The sequence below is a fragment of the Dufourea novaeangliae genome, unplaced genomic scaffold, assembly GCF_001272555.1.
Source record: "Dufourea novaeangliae isolate 0120121106 unplaced genomic scaffold, ASM127255v1 scaffold11, whole genome shotgun sequence".
In the NCBI taxonomy this organism is placed as follows: Eukaryota; Metazoa; Arthropoda; class Insecta; order Hymenoptera; family Halictidae; genus Dufourea; species Dufourea novaeangliae.
Window position 1 is genome coordinate 1,680,745 of NW_015373895.1, and position 20,095 is coordinate 1,700,839.

Genomic DNA, 20,095 nt, shown 5'->3' on the forward strand with positions numbered 1-20,095 from the left:
CCCTGTTTTTATACCGGGGAAATATTTAAACTTTTGGAAAAAATGAGGAGATAGCCCAATTTATCCTCTTTATGGATATGTCTTCAAAAATATGGACACTTTATAATTGGCTGTATGAAAATTAATTGAAGTAAATGCTGCGTCGAATCACATTGGCTCGATGCAATGTTAACTTCAATCAATTTTCATACGGCTAATTTTAAAGTGTCCATATTTTTGAAGATATGTCCATGAAGAAAACAAATAGGGCTATATCCTCATTTTTTTCAAATTTTGGAAAAACTGTTACTCTGTTTAAGATACACATTTTTCCGTCTCTCTTGTACGATTGTTAGTTTATCAGATATTAAAAACTACTCACTTTGCTGCCTTTGGAATACATGTATCCGTACTGTAGCATCTGTATTCATCTGCAGTACAATTGACAAAGTTATTCTTTCTGTTCTCCGTGCAATAGTATTCATCACTATGATCCTCGCAATCGTTGACTGTATTGCATTTTAAGGCGACATTAATACAACGACCATTGGAACACGTGAACATATCGTGTGGACATGACTTCCTCTGGCATGTTTCACTTTCGTCGGATCCGTCCGGACAGTCAACCTTAGGTAAAAAAGAAAATAAAGCAATTGCATACTAGATGATTGGACTAAACCTAGATAGTACATGATACCTTGAAGACGTCCTTTTTACGGATATTTTCGGTCTAAGGCGGCTTTAAGCCGTTTTCAAGGCGTCATTAGACCTCATGTGCTATCTGGGAAATGTTTCGAAATATGTGGGTGAAAATACGAAACCGAAAGTGCCCGCCACTTGAAATAGTTACGCAAACAGGAGTTATATTTTTGTTTCTTTCTATTTGAATTTTTAGCGAACAATTACATAATACACATACGAAAAATCTGTCATAAGATTCGATGTTTCTCACAGTTCAAACGGAATGTCCAGTCGTAAGATTTCCCGTTCTTATTTCTTAATCCATCAAATTAAAGAGCTTTACGAACGGTACTTGTTACATGTTTTTATTATTTATTTAATAACAAAATTGTGTTTAAAATTATACCTTTCAATCTATTTCAAATATTTATTTATTCAAATATCTATTTCAATAATGATAGACTGGAAGATACAATTTTAAACACAATTCTGTTGTTGAGTAAATAATAAAAGCAATAAACTTATCTTTTGAAAGTTAGACAAGGAAAAATCTCATTCAATAGACTCACCTCGCCATCACATTTCCATGTTTTAGGAATACATGATCCACCGTCGCACGTGAAACTATCTGTGTCACACGTATGTTTGCCGCAATTGATCTCGTCGGAAAAATCAGAACAATCGTTTCCGCCGTTGCACAAGAGATATTTCGATATACATGAACCCTCATGACATTGAAATTCATCTGAAAGATATTAAAGTTTCCATTGTGAACGATTATTGGGTTTAGTAAACATTTACAATAACGATCATCGTTTTTCGATGTTAATGCTTTGCAACGATAGTACAGATACAATGTCTCGATAAATGCGACGTACTCGAGTCTGCTTCATAGCATTCCAGAGATGGGCATTATCTAGATAAAAAATTATTTAAATAACTGTTTGAATAAAAGATACTTTATCTTTTATCGTTACTCAAAGCTTGAACAAAAAAGTAACTTTATCGACGAGCGTCGATTAAATAAATTTATTCAACAAGAATTATCCGATGTTTAAAAGATACTTTTTGTAATCATGGCGTTTCACTCATAGCGTCGATGATATTTTCATCTTTCACTTTTATCTTTATCCGAAAACTTCGAGGCTTATTTAATCAGAAACTTTACTGTTACTCAAAATCCATTTCTACCTTTTTCTGCCCAAAATCGAACAAAAATTAGATGTCAGAATATACAAAAAATACTCAATACATGAAATGCAGAATATGTTCTGACTAATTAAGTACTTTGCTAGCGATTGCTAACCAACGTTACCGCGGGAACTCCGCCGACAGACTCGCGCTCTGATTGGTCGGGGTTTTCCGTTAATATCTCGTTAACAAATTCCTCGGATAACATTTTCGCTAAGGAAAAAGTTGTTTCAACTCATGTCAGGAATTCCTCATTTCGGGAGTCGAAGCTATTTTGGAACACCCTGTATTTCGATATCTTTCGACGTATTTCTGAAATTTCTGTTGGCAGAAGTATTCTTCCTCATAGCTCTAACTATGCAGAATAAAAAGAATGTTTCAGGTAAATGTTACTACGTTTGTTAAGAGTTATTCGAATAAAAAACGTTAATATGCCGATCCATTAAAAAAAAACGAGATTTGCCTTCTTTGTTCTCTTGGGAGTGTTGCCAGAAAAATTGGTTACACATCAAATTATCAACTCCCTTGTCCCATTTAATATGAAAGAAACTTCAAGTCGATATTCGCAGTGGTTTCGAAGAAAGCAGTCTGTAACACTATATTCGGTTCATCCGCCCTGTACACAGCCCAGATAGCACATAACGCCCAACGACGCCTCAAAGACGGCTTAAAGGCGTCTTAGACCTAAAATAGCTGTAAAATGGGCGTCTTCAATGCGTTATGTGCTATCTGGGAAAGGTAAGATTGAAACAGTTTTATTGCTATAGACGATAAGAACGTTATAAATAACATTGAATAGATGTTTGGCTTTACCAGAGTCACATTCTTTTTTATCGCAGCCCTCTTCGTCCGATTGATCTGAGCACTCGTAATGGGAATTGCAACGCCCGTTCATGCTTATGCATTCCCCGTTTTTGCATTGGAATTGATTGTCTTCTTTACAGTTCGACACTTTAAATTCGTCGCATATGCTTGATTCATCCTCGCCGTTTGGACAGTCTTGCATGCCATCGCATCTGAAACAGTTGTAGAATGGACTGTGAGTGATCATTAGCCCTTATTATTTTAATATTATTCAATTAAGAATTTGATATGCAATGTTTACTTTTATATATGTATATAATAATAATAAAATATATATTTATATATTTATATATATAATAATAATAATAATAAAATATTCGTTTTAAATAGAACCATTCATTTTTTAAGGATCTTTGTTTCATTTTATGAAAATAAAAATGAAAAAATATTTTTAATTTTCATAAAATGAAACAGATCTTTAAAAAATGAATATTTTATTCCACATATAAGTACGAAACTAACGCATAATGTTTGTATTAATGATGTTATGGTTGATAAATAGCGACTATTAATTACCTACAGGAATTTAATCCACTAAATATGGTTAAATGTCATATGCTATAGGTTGTCCATAAAGATAATTCCTTCTAGTATACGAGCACTGTTACAAAGATTACACATGCAATTAACATGATTCAATTCTGTCGGTCTGAAATGTTCGTCAGCATCGGAAAACGTTTGATTATTATTCTTACCAGTCCAAGTTTTACATATAATGAAAATAAACGATCTGCGGCCGCCCCTGAATTTGGCCACCTTGGTGCAGAGGCACCTCCTGTACCTCCGCTAGGAACGGCCCTGTTTCTTCCTATATAATTATTGTCCCGGCGCGGAACCGAGTTTGGGACGATAATCGAGAGGAGTCTGTATAATGCATTAAATTTCCGACAGAATTGTGCCTTTTGCATATAAGGTCAATGTCCCTATTTCTAATCACGTCCTGATTTCTGCTCAGTACGTATATTTTTTATTTAATGTAAATAGTTAAATAATAAATTAGTTATACACTAAATTATTTAAATTCGTTCAGTATTTCTGTACAAAATGCTACAGCTCGCTGTTCACCAGATGGCAGCATTTTAATAGAAATACATTTAATAAGTGTGCCCATCGTAAAGAAACGTGATTTAAACGGTTCCGTTGCAGGTGGTGAGTTACAGGTGGACCATAGTTTGGTTTTGGCACTTCCAATTTTCGCTGAGCAAAAATAGGGACTATACTTCATATTAAATTAACTATTATTAAGTTAAAATGTTTTTAAAAATACTTTCATTTAAATTAAATTATAAAGGGAGGTTTAAATTTTATATCTATTAACATTTTTTGTCGATTGTTGCATAAATAAATAATAAAAATCAATGTCTGTGACAGCAGAACTCTTACATGATTAAAAATAAGGACATTGGCCTTATTTTTACTTTGTTACGAACAGATTAAACAAAACTCGTACCTTTGATGGAATTGTATGCATATGTTGTGTTCTCGGCATTTTATTTCGCCCGGATTGCACGCGGTTTGAGGACTACAAGTTCGGTTATCTTCGAGGAGCATCATGTCGGGTGGACACGCACAGATCTGCAAATTTTGTCCGAAATATAAGAAACTTGAAAGAACTATTAATCTAACAAGGGAACGCACGAAAGTGTCCCCCTGCGATTTTGATGAAACTTCGTGTGTCTGTTAAGCAGTCAAAAATAAGGGATACGTATTTTTTTTATCGGCTGAGACGCGACTTCAAGGGGTGAAACCACCCCTCGATGTTTCGATTCGAAAGCACTATTTCGAAAACCAGAGAAGATACATGAAAACTTTTAGTGGACGAGGTTTGTGGTTTTTTATATAGAATAATATGGTGTTAACAAATTTTCCAAAATATAATTTGTTTACAACAAAAAAATTTCGGATCGAAACTCCGAGAGGTGGTTTCACCCCTTAAAGTCGCGTTTCAGCCGATAAAAAAAATATGTATCCTTTATTTTTTACTGCTTCACAGACATACGAAGTTTCATCAAAATCGGAGGGAGACACTTTCGTGTCTTCCCTTGTAAGAAGGTTTTATTAATCGACAAGCATTAGACTTACGTGGGCACGATCATTAAATGGTAGACACACGTGGGAACAGTTTCCATTATTTCTGCGACATTCGTGTTCGTTTACATACGTTCCGTGTAAACCTACTAATTCCAATTTCTCCAAATCGTTCGGCGTGCCTGAAAGTAATGAATTATTTATTATTATAAAAATTGTTGTACTCCCACTACAGCGGGTGATCAAATTATTATTAGAGTCACAGTACGAAAGATATGCTTCTTTGTGTTTGTGTAGAAAGAAAATCACAATGTTAAGGTTTTTACACTGGATAATTTTCATTAACAATTGTCCATTAAGAATAGGGAAAGCCGGGGTAGAAAGTAACAGTTTTTGGTTTTCATCAAATAAAAAAGTGTATATTTTAGCTAGAAATTTAATGTTAGTTTATACTAATAGGTTGGAGATACAAGATTATTTCTATAGCGATGTAATGTTTGGAGATTAATTGTTTAAAATATTATGACTGTGAAAATTGACCGAGCCGAATCGTTACTTTTTGTCCCACCTTGGGGTAAAAACTAACAACGTTGAGGTAAAGTTATGCTACAAATAGATTAAGTCGAATTGTGTACAATGAAAGACAAAAAATAATTTAAACTAGCTAATGATTACAAAGAATCAATATAACATTATAGTTTTCTATTTAATTGGCTCAACACAACATTATTTCTTAATCAATACTCAACGTAACATAAATTGTCTTTTTATAATATAATTAGCACAACATAACATTCTCTTCTTAATAAGATCAATTAATTATCATAATTTATTGATTATTTGTTATCATAGCGCTGTCTCTATTATTTAAAATGTTATAAGCCCAGTTACAACCCACCCCTGTCATTTTTAACCTCGATCTCCCCTACATAAAAAAAAATTGCACTCAACGTGTGTATTTGTAAAAAAATATAGTTTAAATCGTGAAACCGTCGATTTATGCAGGTGGCTCTAGTAATTTGATCACCCATTCTACGTCCTGCTCGCATAGTTATCTTTAACTTACGTAACGCTATGTGTTTCTGATAATGCTCTGTGTTACGTTTACTAGTCCAATACAATTGGTTCGACTTGTACTGAGTCCAGAATACATAGTCACCAAGGACTGCAAGACTTACTGGTTCTGACAATCCAGTACGGATTATGTAAGTCTCGGAACCTTAAAACAGAATGATCGGTATTTTTGTTATTCGTTTCGAATCATGGTTTATTCGAGAATAAAATTAACTTACCGTTAATTGATGTAATACCGATACGACCAGTACCTTGGTCGCTCCAAAACAATTGTTTCAAATCTCTGTCGTAACACAATGATACTTTGGGCCCGAACAAAGGTGCTTTATTTCCTTCGATTGGGACTCTGGGTCCGATCCCATGCAGTTTCATTCGATCTATGCGATACTTTTCGTTCATACGAAAAACGACGAACATTAATCTGTGATTTAAATGTTATAATTAAAATGTATACAGGGTGTCCCACCTAACTCTGTCACCCTTAATTATTCTCTTATTTGTCAAGGTACAAAAAAATTGTTCGTGAGAAAGCTAGTGTATTTTAGGGGGAAAATTGGGCTATGAGAATGAAGGTCATCTCAAGGTCATATCTCCTGAGATTTCTCTAATGGTAACATTTTTTTTAAATGGAATTCCCTACTTTTTTGTTTGCCATATCAAAGAGGAGATCCAAACGTATCCAATAATGTACCACACTATGACCTTGAAATGATCTTGGGCTGAAAATTTTGCACGTAACTGGTTGAACTGGAAGCTCACAGAAAATGAATTGCAGAAACAAAATAAACGCCATAAACGCATTATTTATTATTTTAATGTATGTTCAAACTGTTGTCACCTGGTAGTGTGATACATTGTTGGATACGTTTTGATCTCCTCTTTGTAATGGCAAAAAAAAAAAATAAGGCATTCCATTAAAAAAAACGCTACCATTAGAGAAATCTCAGAAAATATTATCTTGAGATGACTTTCAATCTCATAGCCTAATTTCCCCCTAAAATACACTAACTTTCGCCCGAACTATTTTTTTGTACTGTGACAAATAAGAGAATGATTAAGGGTGGCCGAGTTAGGTGGGATGCCCTGTATAAGACGTTTTTGTAACTAAACTGAAACTTATTTTTACAAAACTTTTGTCGTGAAAATGGTCACCTTTCTTCTGGCACGAGAGCAATTGCATGAGGCTCCTCGTAGAAGTAAAAAATTGTTTTTTCCTTAGTACTTAGACTATGAACTTCGATAGTTTTCTGTTTTATATCCGATAGATATAGATTATTCCCAATGTAGTCAAAATCCATTCCTCCCAATATCGCGTTCTCGATGGACATCATGGATTTCACTTCTCCAGTATTGATGTTGAAATGAAAAATGTTGTCCGTCAATTGATCGCTCGCGATCAGGCCACCTGAGCAAAGTTATTGTTTAATGATATTATAAACACTTATTAGAATTGATAGTAATTGGCCTATTGTGAATAATAAATTGTCTTCTTATAATTAGCACAACATAACATTCTCTTCTGAATGAGATCAATTATCATAATTAATAATAATTATCATAATTTATTGATTACTTGTTATCATAACGCTGTCTCTATTATTTAAAAAGTTATAATCCCTGTAAACGTTAACGTATCGTGACAATGGGTATAATACAAAATTGAAATAAAACTTTAAGTGCTATGTTCTAGTCCTACTGTACCAGTTAAAGGATTCGAAGTAACTGCAGTAACGTGTTTTAATGTGACACTTGCTGTCATTTTAGGTTTTCCCAATAATTCATGATAATAGTCTACAAACGTGTTTCCTGCAGCGATCATTAGATGCATCTTCTTTTCAACGGCTGGAATTTTCAATTTTCATTAGAATTAACATCCATATATTTTTGCATAAATTCATAATGATCAGACGACGCAACAACCCTTACCGCGACATGTCTGCTGATCAGACGATAGTTTCTTATCCAACGTGCACGCACAAGAATATCCACTTTCTGAATTCAATAGACACAATTGTGAACACGGTTTCGAATTGCATGGATTTGGAATCTGTTATATAATTGTTACAAATCATGTTCTGATTATCAATCTTCACCATAAACAAACAGAAATAGTGCATAAAAAAATCCGTAGATTTTACCTTGGGTTTTAAAACAGAGTGATATATATGTATACCATATATAGTGCTGTTTGCATCTTGTAAAATTGTCCAATTTTTGCCAGTGAATTTATCACACGACTGTATGGTACTGGATATCCAGTCACTCCAGTACAATTTATTTTCAAACACTGCTAGTGAAAATGGTTTCTTTGCTATGCCCTTTAATATAGTCTGAAAATATATACAATGATAACACTGGTCAATAACTGATTCTTATAGATTCTTCTGTGCTGAATACGAATCCGTAAACAGTTTTTTGTCATCACCCACAGTTTACGAGAAATTTGATTTAAAAAAAATGCAAATTTTCAACTTTGAATAATTGCTGTGTTCAAACATTAATAGTTCTTCAGTTGATTGTGGCGTCAAATTATTCTGTAAACTCTCCCGAATAAAAGGATATGTTAATAGGAATCTTAAAATGTTGATCATTTAAAGTCCAAGGCGACATCGAGCGACAGTCGAACGCCTGCGCTTGCCGCCTTTGAGTACCACTGCCAGCGTCGCAGATTTTACAAAACTATTTCGCTCCTGTATTGAACACAAAACGTGTCTTATCATTTCTGTTAATGCTTTCCGGAAGAAAAATGTTTACTGTATCTACTGACGCAGTCAGATTATATCCAGCACCCTTACTTTTTGAAATAAATGAAAAAATATCTGTAAAAATTGGTGCTATTCGGGTGTCCTTTTCCCTTCGATCGTTGTTTAAACACGTTTAAATGTTAATAATGCGATAACAACGTATATCTGACGCGTAATAATTTGATGCCACAATCAACTGAATAACTATTAATGTTTGAACACAAGAATTGTTCAAAGTTGAAAATTTGCATTTTTTTTTACATCCAATTTCTCAGAAACTGACGGTGATGACAAAAAACTGTTTACGGATTCGTATTCAGCACAGAAGAATCTATAAGAATGAGTATAATTGTTCTTTGGGACAAAAATCATGTTGACCAGTGTAATCTGTGATCCTTAAAACTAGTCCAACAAGTATTACAGAGGAATGCGTACCCTTCGATCAGAACCGTCCAAACGAATTGATTCAATTACTTTTACTTTACTATCTATCCAGTACAATCGGTTGTTGGCATAGTCAATAGACAAACTGGTTGGCCATTCTAAATTTTCTGCGACTAACACACTGTCATTTTTTCCATCCATACTCGCCATCATTATGCGCGAATCTAAGCCCCATTCTGTCCAGTACATTATACTAAACCACATAATTAATTAGAATACGAGAACTAATTTTTAATTGCGAAAGATCGAAGTATTGTGCTCAATGTACATACCCACTCGATGGTAACAAAGCTAATCCACTGGGTTTATTGCTCCTTTCCTCAACAATAACAGTACAATAAGAACCATCATTGCTGCAGACTCCAATATGTCTGAAACCACTGTCAGTGAAGTATACATTATCTGTTACCCAATCCACTGCGATATCATCTGGACCATCTAGACCTTAAAAACATAAATTGTAATTTTTATTACCTACAAATTCAAATTCCTGGAATGAACATACCACTGTGTATTACATAACAATGATTTTATATTACACTAATTATAGATTATTTACCTGTGGTAACGATCACCTCATGCTGGGATCCATCTTCTCTACTTTTAATTATCGATTCTTGTCCATTTTCAATGTCAGACCAATACACATGATCCGCATCCACGGAAACAGCTACAGCATGTCGCAAATTTTGAGTTACTGGGAAATATACCCGAGAATTAAGGTACAAGCCATGGATTTCAGTCTTTAGAGAAAACACCATCAAAGCTTCACCACCTATATATAAACAATAAACATTCATTTTAAGCGTTAATAACTCGTTACAAATGTACACATTGTTGTAAAACGTTATTTATACATGCACAATGTAATCAACAGCACTTTATGGTATAGTAGATCAGGAGATGAATCAGACAAGTGAATCGTTATTACTAGACTGCAAATTTTTATGCAAAATAACATTTTCTAAAGTAATTTATAAATATTGGAGTAAATGTAGAACTGTACTTTTCCTCTTAAGTATCTTATTCGGTTCGGACTAAAATAGAAAAAATGTTGTCTTTTATTGTATTTTACAAACCCCCATGGGCTATAAATGCAAAAAATTCACAGTTTAGTTATTACTCATGAAATATGTATGTGTGTTAAAGAATTTCAGTACCTTCAGCTTTACAAGTCCTTTTATCATCACTTAAGATGTAACCATCTTGGCAGAAACACATGTAGGAACCAGGATTATTGATGCATCGTTGATCACATGTGCCATAGTTTTCACATTCGTTTACATCTAGAATGCAACAAGCGTATCAGATTATGAATATAATTAAAAGATATTTGATCTGTTAAATATTGCACGGCTTTAATATTAATTTAAAATTTTCGATAAATCGACAATTACTGATCGATGTCATTTCAATTTTGGTATAAAGAGCAAGTTGGTATATTTTAATTTTTACCTGAACATGTCCGATTATTGAGTAATCTGTAACCAGATTTACATGAACATTGAGCACCCTCGGGAGTTCTTTGGCAATGGTGTTCACATTGTGCCGTTTCTTTGCAGGACGAATCAGCTATAAATTATAACGCGAAATTATTCGTACCATATATTTTAATGAAATGATTTGATAATCAATATTTATTATTTGTCGTAAATGCATACCCTTTTTACACCCATCGATATTTTCGTCGGAACGATCGCCGCAATCATCCTTTTCGTTGCAAGTTGCATTCAGAGAAATACATCTTTTATTCTTGCACAAGAATCGATCGAATTCGTTGTTACATTCATGGATTGGTATAGTTTTATTTTCTACGACAAAGAAATTGAAATACCTATACTGATATCGACTTAACGTTTAAACTCAGATAGCACATGACGCCTTGAAGACATCTTAAAGGCGCCTTACACCTAAAGTAGCTGTAAAATGGGCGTTTTCAAGGCGTCATGTGATATCTGGGAAAGAATGAAAAAATGTTATGAAAATTACCGCAATTTCTTTCATCGCTGTTGTCAGGACAATCTGGGACACCATCGCAAACCCATTCATTCCTTACGCAATGGCCATCATTGCATCGAAAATTGTCGCATGTTAACTATTGCGAATAACAAAGTATGTTATATAAAAGTCTGATAAAATTATTTTACAGCTGAGAGAAAATAGACAAGCTTCCCAGATAGCACATAACGTCTAATGACGCCTTGAAGACGGCTTAAAGACGCCTTAGACTTAAAATGGCCTTAAAATGGGCGTCTTTAAAGCGTCATGTGCTATTTCGGTTCAATTAATTTCAGTACGCCATGTTTCTAAATATATGGTAGTGAAGTAATAATCATCCACTGTCATCTGTTGAAACCCAGATAGCACATGACGCCTAATGACGCCTTGAAGACGGCTTAAAGGCGCCTTAGACCTAAAATAGCCGTAAAATGGGCGTCTTAAAGACGGGCTATCTGCTTAATATATTAATAAAATGTTTAATCTTTATTTTTATTTGACTTCAAAGGAATTGAAAAGCAAATTAAAATTTTATGAAAGATCTTTTCACAGCCTTTCCTCGTTTCTTGTTGTAAGGCGTACTTAAAATGTCATATGAGGTATTTTACAACGTGTAATTATAAACGCAAAGAAATATTATCGAATGATGAAGAATAAAGACTTAAGCAAGTGATCTTACTTCTTTTACGCAACCCACATATTCGTCGCTATTGTCGTTACAATCCGATCTTGCATCGCAGAATTTTTCAATCGGTATACAGGATTTATCGGAACATTGAAATTCATCTGTGGCACATCGAATCAAGTTGTGCTAAAACAGGGAAAGAACGCATGAATACACTTTAAAGTTATAAATTGCTGCAAAATGTATTTACATTTATTTTATGATAAGCCTTCACTAATTCGTTAGGTCACATACGCAACAGAATATTTTCCTTCTAGTTATGGACATATCCCAGATAACACATGACGCCTTAAAGACGCCCATTTTACAGCTATTTTAAGTCTGAGACACCTTTAAACCGTCTTTAAGGCGTCGTGTGCTATTTGGGATGTAGTAATATAACCGTTTTAGACTCTTCTATTTTAGTGGTTACTTAATTGTGCAATAACGGAATTGGGGTAAAATGGTCGAAGTCATTACTATGATTTGTAACAACTGGGTGGACCACCCTGTACAAATATTTTCAAGATACTTTTGAGAGTAAATCAAATGAATTTCTTAAAATGTGTATTAAAAAGTTCATTTCAGTAGTAAAAAAAGTTGTTTAACAACATGTGTATACATAGGTTTTCTTTTCCGAATTTAAATTTTTCGATGCCAGTCTCATAGAATGATGCCAATGTACTCACTTTGAAGCCGTAGCAATCTCTTTCGTCGGATTCGTCACCGCAATCGTTTTCACCGTCACATTGGAACGAATGTGAAACGCATTTCTTGTTTTCGCATAAGAACCATTCCGGCTGCTCGCAAAGTGTAACTTTAAATTCGGAAGTAAAAACAAATTATCACGTTTTTGTAGTCGATTTTAACGGTTAAATGGAATATAATCGAATTACCTGTAGACTCGATGTAAGAAATTAGACCGTTCAGAAGAAGAAATATAAATAAATTATGGCTCATAATCTGTAACAAATTTAGTAAATTAGCATTGTGGAATTGATTGTTACATTTAAATTACACGTATGACGAATAGAAGAAAGGGTGGATGATTCTTGTGTCCTGTAATTGTTCAATGGAATTTATTTTTCTTTGTAGCTTGTAGTACGTAAATAAATGTGAAAATGACGTGAAAGTATTGTATTTAAGTCTTTACCTACTAATCATCAAAATTACATTGTCCTCGTTTCAATTTTTCATTTGCGTAATTGTCATTTTAAATTAATTTTGGTTGTATCAGTACTTTACAAGAATTAAATTATTAGTAACTAATTAGCCATTTTTACTTAAGAGAAAGACTCTGAGAGTAATGTCTTGAAATCAAGTTGTGTATAAAGTGAAATAAAAGGGGAAAAATAGTTAATACACTTACAGTGATATTTCACACTTTATATGTGAATAGAGATACAAATTAATATCTCTATTTTATAAATATTCGGACCTTCGATATTGTATGAAAATTATCAGATCCTTGGTGTTATCACTGCGGCTGTTATAAAGGCACTAAAGGTCGATACAGAGTATACAGCCGAATTATACGTTGAAGAGATGGGGTCTATGAATGTACATAAACAGGAAATGGTCAGGGAGCAAATATAATATAAATGCTTATCGAATAAATTCTGAAGATAATTTGAACTGAAAAAGGTTTTGTAACAGCTTAATTTATGAATTGACAATGAATACAGCATACAATTCGCTCGATAATAAATAATTAGAAGCATTTAATTTATTTATTTATAAACTATTATATCATCATAATAATCATCAGTTTGACATACTTTACTATTAGCTATCGTTACAGTTAGCATCAACTGAATAATAACTTGTAATACGTAATTATTATAATTCTTCATATCATTATTCATTGATTAAATTCCTAATGATTTCTTAATTTTGTTTGATATAATTTAAAATCAAAGTTTTTGCCTTAATTTTGCTTGATATAATTCAAAATTTTTGCGTCTAGCACGATGCACGTATCTACGAAGCAATGAATAAATCAGGCTTTTCAAGATTGTGGTTGCAGGTTTGTCCGTTGCGAAAAAAGGTTACTTATCACTGGTTTAGAAGTTTTTTTTTATGATCGTCTGAATATTTTCAATCGTACGAAAATGGTAGTTTAATAAAGTTTAATTTCCATTAATAACTAAGTGTTATGACCACGGAGATTTTCTTTGAAATAAGAAACTTTTAAGGCAATACAATGCAAGTGCTGTGATAATGCTGTAATTATTAATTTATTAGTATCGTGTTTTATTATAATCTAGTCTATTATATCGTTAGAATTGTTACCTGAATTGTAAACTGAATAATAACCTTGTAATACGTAATTAATTACGTATGATTGTAACGTTATTATGTTACGCGTTTATAAGAAATGTATACACGTCCAGGTATAAATAGGATGTTCGATCATGTTGTGAATCACTGCTCGTAATTTAAACTCAAATTCGTTTGACTTTTATGAAATTGATGGAAAATCAACGAGGATAGATAATATTACAGTATTTATTCTATAAGTTCACCTTTCTATATATATTATAATCTTTTTAATATCATTGTTTAGTGTAGGATTGAAACTAAATTTGAAACTGAAATCGTATCTAAATAGAAAAGTCAGATAATGAATACAAATTTTGTATTCTCTACAAATTGCTTAATGATTGGAAGTATAATACATAATGGAATAGTGAAATAGGAATTATTAACATCTACAATTTCAAAACATTTTCTGTAGAAACGTGGACAGTTCAGACATATCCAATTGTATAAAATATAATCATTCTAATATATTTAAATAGAATATTATTGGTAAGAGAATTTACTATGGTATGTTTACTTGTGTTCATGAACACAAAGATATGTTATGTTTAATGGGTTCTGTCACTGTGATAATCTGAAAAATTGTAATTGTTTGAACATTTTTTTAGTGAATGTATTAATAAATTGACAACACTTCGTTTATGTTGAACAGTTCGTTCACTGAAAAGAAATTTCCAAAAAATGACATTTTTCAGGTCTTGCGAAATAAAATAAATATTGTGCGTTTCTTCGAATCATTAAATAAATGAAAGTCTACTTCATTAATCGTTTAGTTACCTAAACACTAAATATTTATTTGATGATCAGTATTTGCATGAAGACGTATTTATTCATTCTCAAATAATTAAGAGTAATAAGAATTGCACCATAAAATAACGTGAAGCAAATATAGTTTCGAAAATCGACAACTCGTTATTATTATTATCACACGCAGCCAATATATCGGTTAAGGCTAACCACGGAATTATAAACGCGAATACCAAACGAAACCTGGATTAAGCGAAAATATCATTGTCCTCGAACGCAGAAACGGTACGGTGTTCGATACAGGTATTTCAAAATATAACGAAGAGTATTGATTTGAAGCAAAACATTCGACAGAGTTGAAGGCCAACCGGAGTTAAATAAAAACGTTGCAATCGAATAATCCTTTTCAAAATCATTACTCTGGCAATAATTGAAATTAATCGGAATTGAGGTATCTCATAACTAGAATCAAAACAAAATCATGAATTATTTCTTGCTTTGTCAAAAGAAGTTCGATTGCTCATAAATGTTAAGAAGTCATCCGCTTTTTCATACAGATATCAAATTTTCCACCGATCGTTACACATTCACTGACGATATAATTATTACAATTATATAATACAAGTATATTTTTTTACTACCTAACTGTAGATTAATCTATTCATCTGTTATAATTGGACGAAGTTACGTAAAAAGACTATCAACCCTCAAAATGAGAAAAAAATTAGACAAACACAGTAGGTACGGATCCCATAATTTTGTGATCTTTATTTTGCAAATAATTATCAACCCATTGAATAACTCTTACATTATACAATTATTCAAAGTATCAAATCATAAAAAATTAAAAGTAAACTGAAATTGAACTATATATATATATATATATATACAATTCAAAATAATATCAATTATACTACCTACTATTAAATGAGCCATTAATAAATACTATAAAACAACAACAAGAAATAAAATATACCCAATAGAAATAAAGCTACCTTATTTTTAAATTAAAATCTTCCAACTAAATTTACTTCATTTCAGATCATTGAGGGTTGGTAGCTTTCTGCTTCTACTATAAAACAACAACAAGAAATAAAATATGCCGAATAGAAATAAAGCTACCTTATTTTTAAATTAATATCTTCAAACTTTTAATTCATTTCAGATCATTGGGGATTGGTAGCTTTCTGCATAACTTGGTCCAATTGTTTAAGCACAAAACCATTATAAAAAAATTAGGTGAACCTTACGCAATCGTATAAAAGATAATAGGTACGTGTAAAAAAAGTGTATACTTTCGTTACATAAATTATCACATATAATAAATCACTTGTACGAAGAAGCATCAGTTTCTAATATATTTGCAAACATTCTGTCAGTAGTGGCAAATTTTAAAACACGTGTCCACGATACATTTTTTCTAATAATACTTTGTCTTTTATGTCAGTAGTATACTCGATTTTTACTTTAGACAGAAATTACTGGAGATGGACATGAATAGGGATAAAGGAAATGATGTATGCAGTAACAAACTTGAGACTTCGTGTAAATATTTATGTCGAAGTACATAAAAAGTTTCGACGTATGTATCATATTGACCAAGTCTGTTTCCAACCAATTCGTCCCACATTTAGCACACATCTAGAGTAATTTTTAACAAAATTGTAATACGGTTAAACAATAATTTATTTCATCAATACAATAATAATTTAATTTGTTCTTATTGCTATCGGATAGCGTTTATCCGCCATCGGATTTAACAATGAATTGTTCGTTTTAAGCACCCAGTAGACACATCCAGTATGTATAAGATTATAAGAAAGGTTTAACAGTCCTATTGTTGTAGACAATTAAGATGTTGTAAATAATATTGAACAAATTTTTGGATTTACTGGAGTTGCATCCTTTTTTATCGCAGTCCTCTTCGTCTGATCGATCTGAACAATCGTAACGACAATTGCAGCGCCTGGTCATGTTTATGCATTTCCCGTTTTTGCAACGAAATTGACCATCTTCTTTACAGCTTGATAAATTGAATTCGTTGCATATGCTTGATTCATCCTCGCCATTTGGACAATCTTTCACGCCATCGCATCTGAAAAAATTATAGAATGGTCTGTGAGTTTATCATAGACGAGAAATTCCCAATACAGATTCCTCTCGATTATCGTTCGGTTTGTCCTCCACGATTATTGTCCAGGCGTTATCTCCCCAACTGGAGGGTTGGAGGCCGTGGAATCTCTCAAGCGCATACTTTGTTGCCCTTCCGTTTTAGGGAAAAAAACAAATTCACGACGGTCTGAAGCATTTGTCCCTACATGATTATTGTCTCGGCAAGGACTCCAGTTTGGAACGATAATCGAGAGGAATCTGTATAACGCATTAAATTTCTGACAAAATTGTGCTTTTTGTGTGGAAAACTTTGTTAGGAACAGATTAGACAAAACTCGTACCTTTGATGGAATTTTATGCATATATCGTGTCCTTGGCATTTCATTTCATCGGGTTTGCACACGGTCTGACGGCTACAAGTACGGTTATCTTCGAGAAGCATCATATTGGGCGGACACGCACAGATCTGAAAATTCGTACGAAATATAAGAAAAAGGATTATTAATCTAGAAGGTTTTATTAATCGATGAGTATTCAACTTACGTGTGAACGATGATTAGATACTAGACACACGTGCGAACAGTTACCATTATTTTGACGACATTCGTTTTCGTTTATATACGTTCCATGCGAACCTACTAATTCCAATTTTTCCAAATCATTTGATATCGCTGAAAGAAAAAAAGTTAGAATTGTATGCACCGTTGAAAGTAATTGTGTTTCTAGTAGAGTGGACTCTAACTATATTGCCACTAAACATACTGCCATGCGAGGCACTTCCCCTTCTCACGTACTTTTTGACTCATTGCCATTTTACTCCCCTACAGCCCCGACCATGGCAATACATATACAGGGTGGCCCACGCAACTTATTCACCCTGAATAACTTGTAAAGTATGCATTGTATGAGAAAACTTTTTATAGAAAACTTGTATGGTTTGGAAGGATACATTATGTATTGCATATATTTTTTTTGTAAGTGGAGGCGTTTCGGAGATTTGATGGTCAACTTTGTTTTTTCAAATGGAATGCTATATTTTTTATGCCAAACTATCGAAGAGCGTTAAATTTTGAGTAAGAAAGTACTGACCTTTATTAGCCGTAAACCTAATAATTAACAAATAATTTCACTTTGTTTCTTAAAAATGTTCTGTGCGTAATATCAAGTTGGAGATCGAATACAAGCAAAGATTTCCGTAAGAATTTACGTGACAATGTTTATCAACATGACCGAGTCTGCGTATAGAATCGTAATCGCCTATTCTCTCCGTGATTCAGTATTGAAGTTATCATCAGTGTTGATCAGTCTTGAGAAGTTATGATCAATCAACTTGAAATTACGCACAGACCATTTTCAAGAAACAAAGTGAAATTATTCGTTAATTATTAGGTTTACAGCTAATAAAGGTCAGTACTTTCTTACTCAAAATTTTACGCTGTTCGATAGTTTGGCATAAAAAATATAACATTCCATTTGAAAAAACAAAGTTGACCTTCAAATCTCTGAAACACCTTCACTTACAACAAAAAATATATGCATTACATAATGTATCCCTCCAAACCATACAACTCTTCTATAAAAACTTTTTTCATACAATGCATACTTTAGAAGTTATTCAAGGTGAACAAGTTGCGTGGACCAACCTGTAGTTAGAGCTCACTGTACATCCTATTCGCCCCACTTGGTTCAACTCACGTAAGGTGATGCGTTTCTGGTACAGTTGCGTATCGTTTTTTCGAATCCAATGCAATTGATTCGATTTGTACTGAGTCCAAAATACATAGTCACCAAGGACTGCAAGGCTTACAGGTTGTGCCAGGTCAGTGCAGAAAATATAGGTCTCGAAACCTTGAAACCAAACGATTGTTGTTCTTTTTTTCATCTGTTTTAAATCGTGCTTTAGTCAAACAAATATTACGAACCGTTAATTGCCGTGCTACTAATAGTACCAGTGCCTTGGTCGCTCCAAAACAGTCGTTTTAGCTCTCGATCGTAAAATAGTGATACCTTTGGCCCAAGTATGGGAATTTCACTTCCTTCGATTGGAACTCGATGGCCAATACCATGCATTTTCATGAGATTTATCTGATACTTTCCAGTTGCATGAAAAACGACGAACATTAATCTGTAATTTTGGCATATTAATTAAAATATGTAAGAGTTGCATTTTAAGTGAACAAAATTTATTATGAAGATGGTTACCCTTCTTCTGGTACAAGAGCAATTTCACGAGGCTCTTCATGGAAATAAAATACTGTTTTTTCATTAGTGTTTAAACTGTGAACTTCGATAGTTTTACGCTTTATATCCGATAAATATAAATTATTTCCAATGTAGTCATAATCCATTCCTCCTAATCTTTCCGCTTCGATGAATACCACGGTTCTTAGTTCCCCTGTATTGGCGTTGAAGTGGAAAATGTTGTTCGTCGACTGATCGCTGGCAAACAGGCCGCCTATACAAATTTTGTATTTAATGAAACACTCGGTAGAACCGAAAAAACTATGACTATATTAAGTATAGATGATAAACGTAAACATATCGTAATCACGGATATTATTACAAAATTGAAATGAAAATGGACGTCCTGCATTAGCTTTAAAAATTCTATAAATCTTAAGCTGCGTCTACACTATGTAACATAACATGTTATATAGCAAAGTTATAAAACGTGTTAGAAAAACAGAAAGAAAAATGTTATAGAACTTGATGGTACATAATATTTTTCGTGTTGTATAGCAAGTTATATGTTATCCATCTAGAGTGACGCCATTATTAATATTGAAACGCGAAATGTCATACAAACTTGTTACAGACTTGTCTGAAAGGTATAGTCTTGTAACAAGTAATAAAAACATGTTGTATAACAAAGTTATAAAACAATTTGTTGTATAACACTGTTTTGTTATATAGTGTAAACGCAGCTTTATATAGAAAAATTTTACGTAGAATATGTTGTTTATCAATTCGTTGAATAATTCATTGTGTTACGTGCACCTTACCAGTGATAGGATTATAAGCAACTGCAGTGATGTGGTTGACTGTGACATTCTTTGTCATTTTGGGTTTCCCGAATAGTTCATGATAATAATCTACGAACGTGTTTCCTGCAGCGATCGTCAGATGCATCTTCTTCCTAACAGCTACAATTTTCGGTGTTCATTAGAATTAATTTACACATCAAATTTTGTATGAAATATGAAGTTATAATGATCAGATTGCGTAACAATACCATACCGAGGCAGGA

At 33.1% G+C, this 20,095-nt stretch overlaps 1 protein-coding gene across 1 annotated transcript in view; it reads right to left on the reverse strand.

Annotated features, from left to right (window-relative positions):
- The window catches only part of LOC107189968 (vitellogenin receptor), a 31,060-nt gene that overhangs the window by 4,793 nt on the left and 6,172 nt on the right, over positions 1-20,095 (reverse strand). Inside the window, exons 14-43 of the mRNA XM_015578669.1 lie at positions 20,086-20,094; positions 19,851-19,991; positions 19,051-19,303; positions 18,771-18,973; positions 18,544-18,696; positions 17,392-17,519; positions 17,190-17,314; positions 16,567-16,831; positions 13,037-13,042; positions 12,564-12,630; positions 12,357-12,484; positions 11,683-11,814; positions 10,995-11,100; positions 10,667-10,816; positions 10,461-10,577; positions 10,166-10,291; positions 9,565-9,780; positions 9,278-9,449; positions 8,997-9,198; positions 7,956-8,147; positions 7,744-7,864; positions 7,519-7,659; positions 6,970-7,222; positions 6,036-6,238; positions 5,810-5,962; positions 4,798-4,925; positions 4,166-4,290; positions 2,665-2,867; positions 1,230-1,405; positions 362-606 (exon numbers count right to left, since the gene is read on the reverse strand). Of these exons, the coding sequence (XP_015434155.1) occupies positions 362-606; positions 1,230-1,405; positions 2,665-2,867; positions 4,166-4,290; positions 4,798-4,925; positions 5,810-5,962; positions 6,036-6,238; positions 6,970-7,222; positions 7,519-7,659; positions 7,744-7,864; positions 7,956-8,147; positions 8,997-9,198; positions 9,278-9,449; positions 9,565-9,780; positions 10,166-10,291; positions 10,461-10,577; positions 10,667-10,816; positions 10,995-11,100; positions 11,683-11,814; positions 12,357-12,484; positions 12,564-12,630; positions 13,037-13,042; positions 16,567-16,831; positions 17,190-17,314; positions 17,392-17,519; positions 18,544-18,696; positions 18,771-18,973; positions 19,051-19,303; positions 19,851-19,991; positions 20,086-20,094 (4,639 nt within the window). The remainder of the gene's footprint in view (positions 1-361; positions 607-1,229; positions 1,406-2,664; positions 2,868-4,165; positions 4,291-4,797; positions 4,926-5,809; positions 5,963-6,035; positions 6,239-6,969; positions 7,223-7,518; positions 7,660-7,743; positions 7,865-7,955; positions 8,148-8,996; positions 9,199-9,277; positions 9,450-9,564; positions 9,781-10,165; positions 10,292-10,460; positions 10,578-10,666; positions 10,817-10,994; positions 11,101-11,682; positions 11,815-12,356; positions 12,485-12,563; positions 12,631-13,036; positions 13,043-16,566; positions 16,832-17,189; positions 17,315-17,391; positions 17,520-18,543; positions 18,697-18,770; positions 18,974-19,050; positions 19,304-19,850; positions 19,992-20,085; position 20,095) is intronic.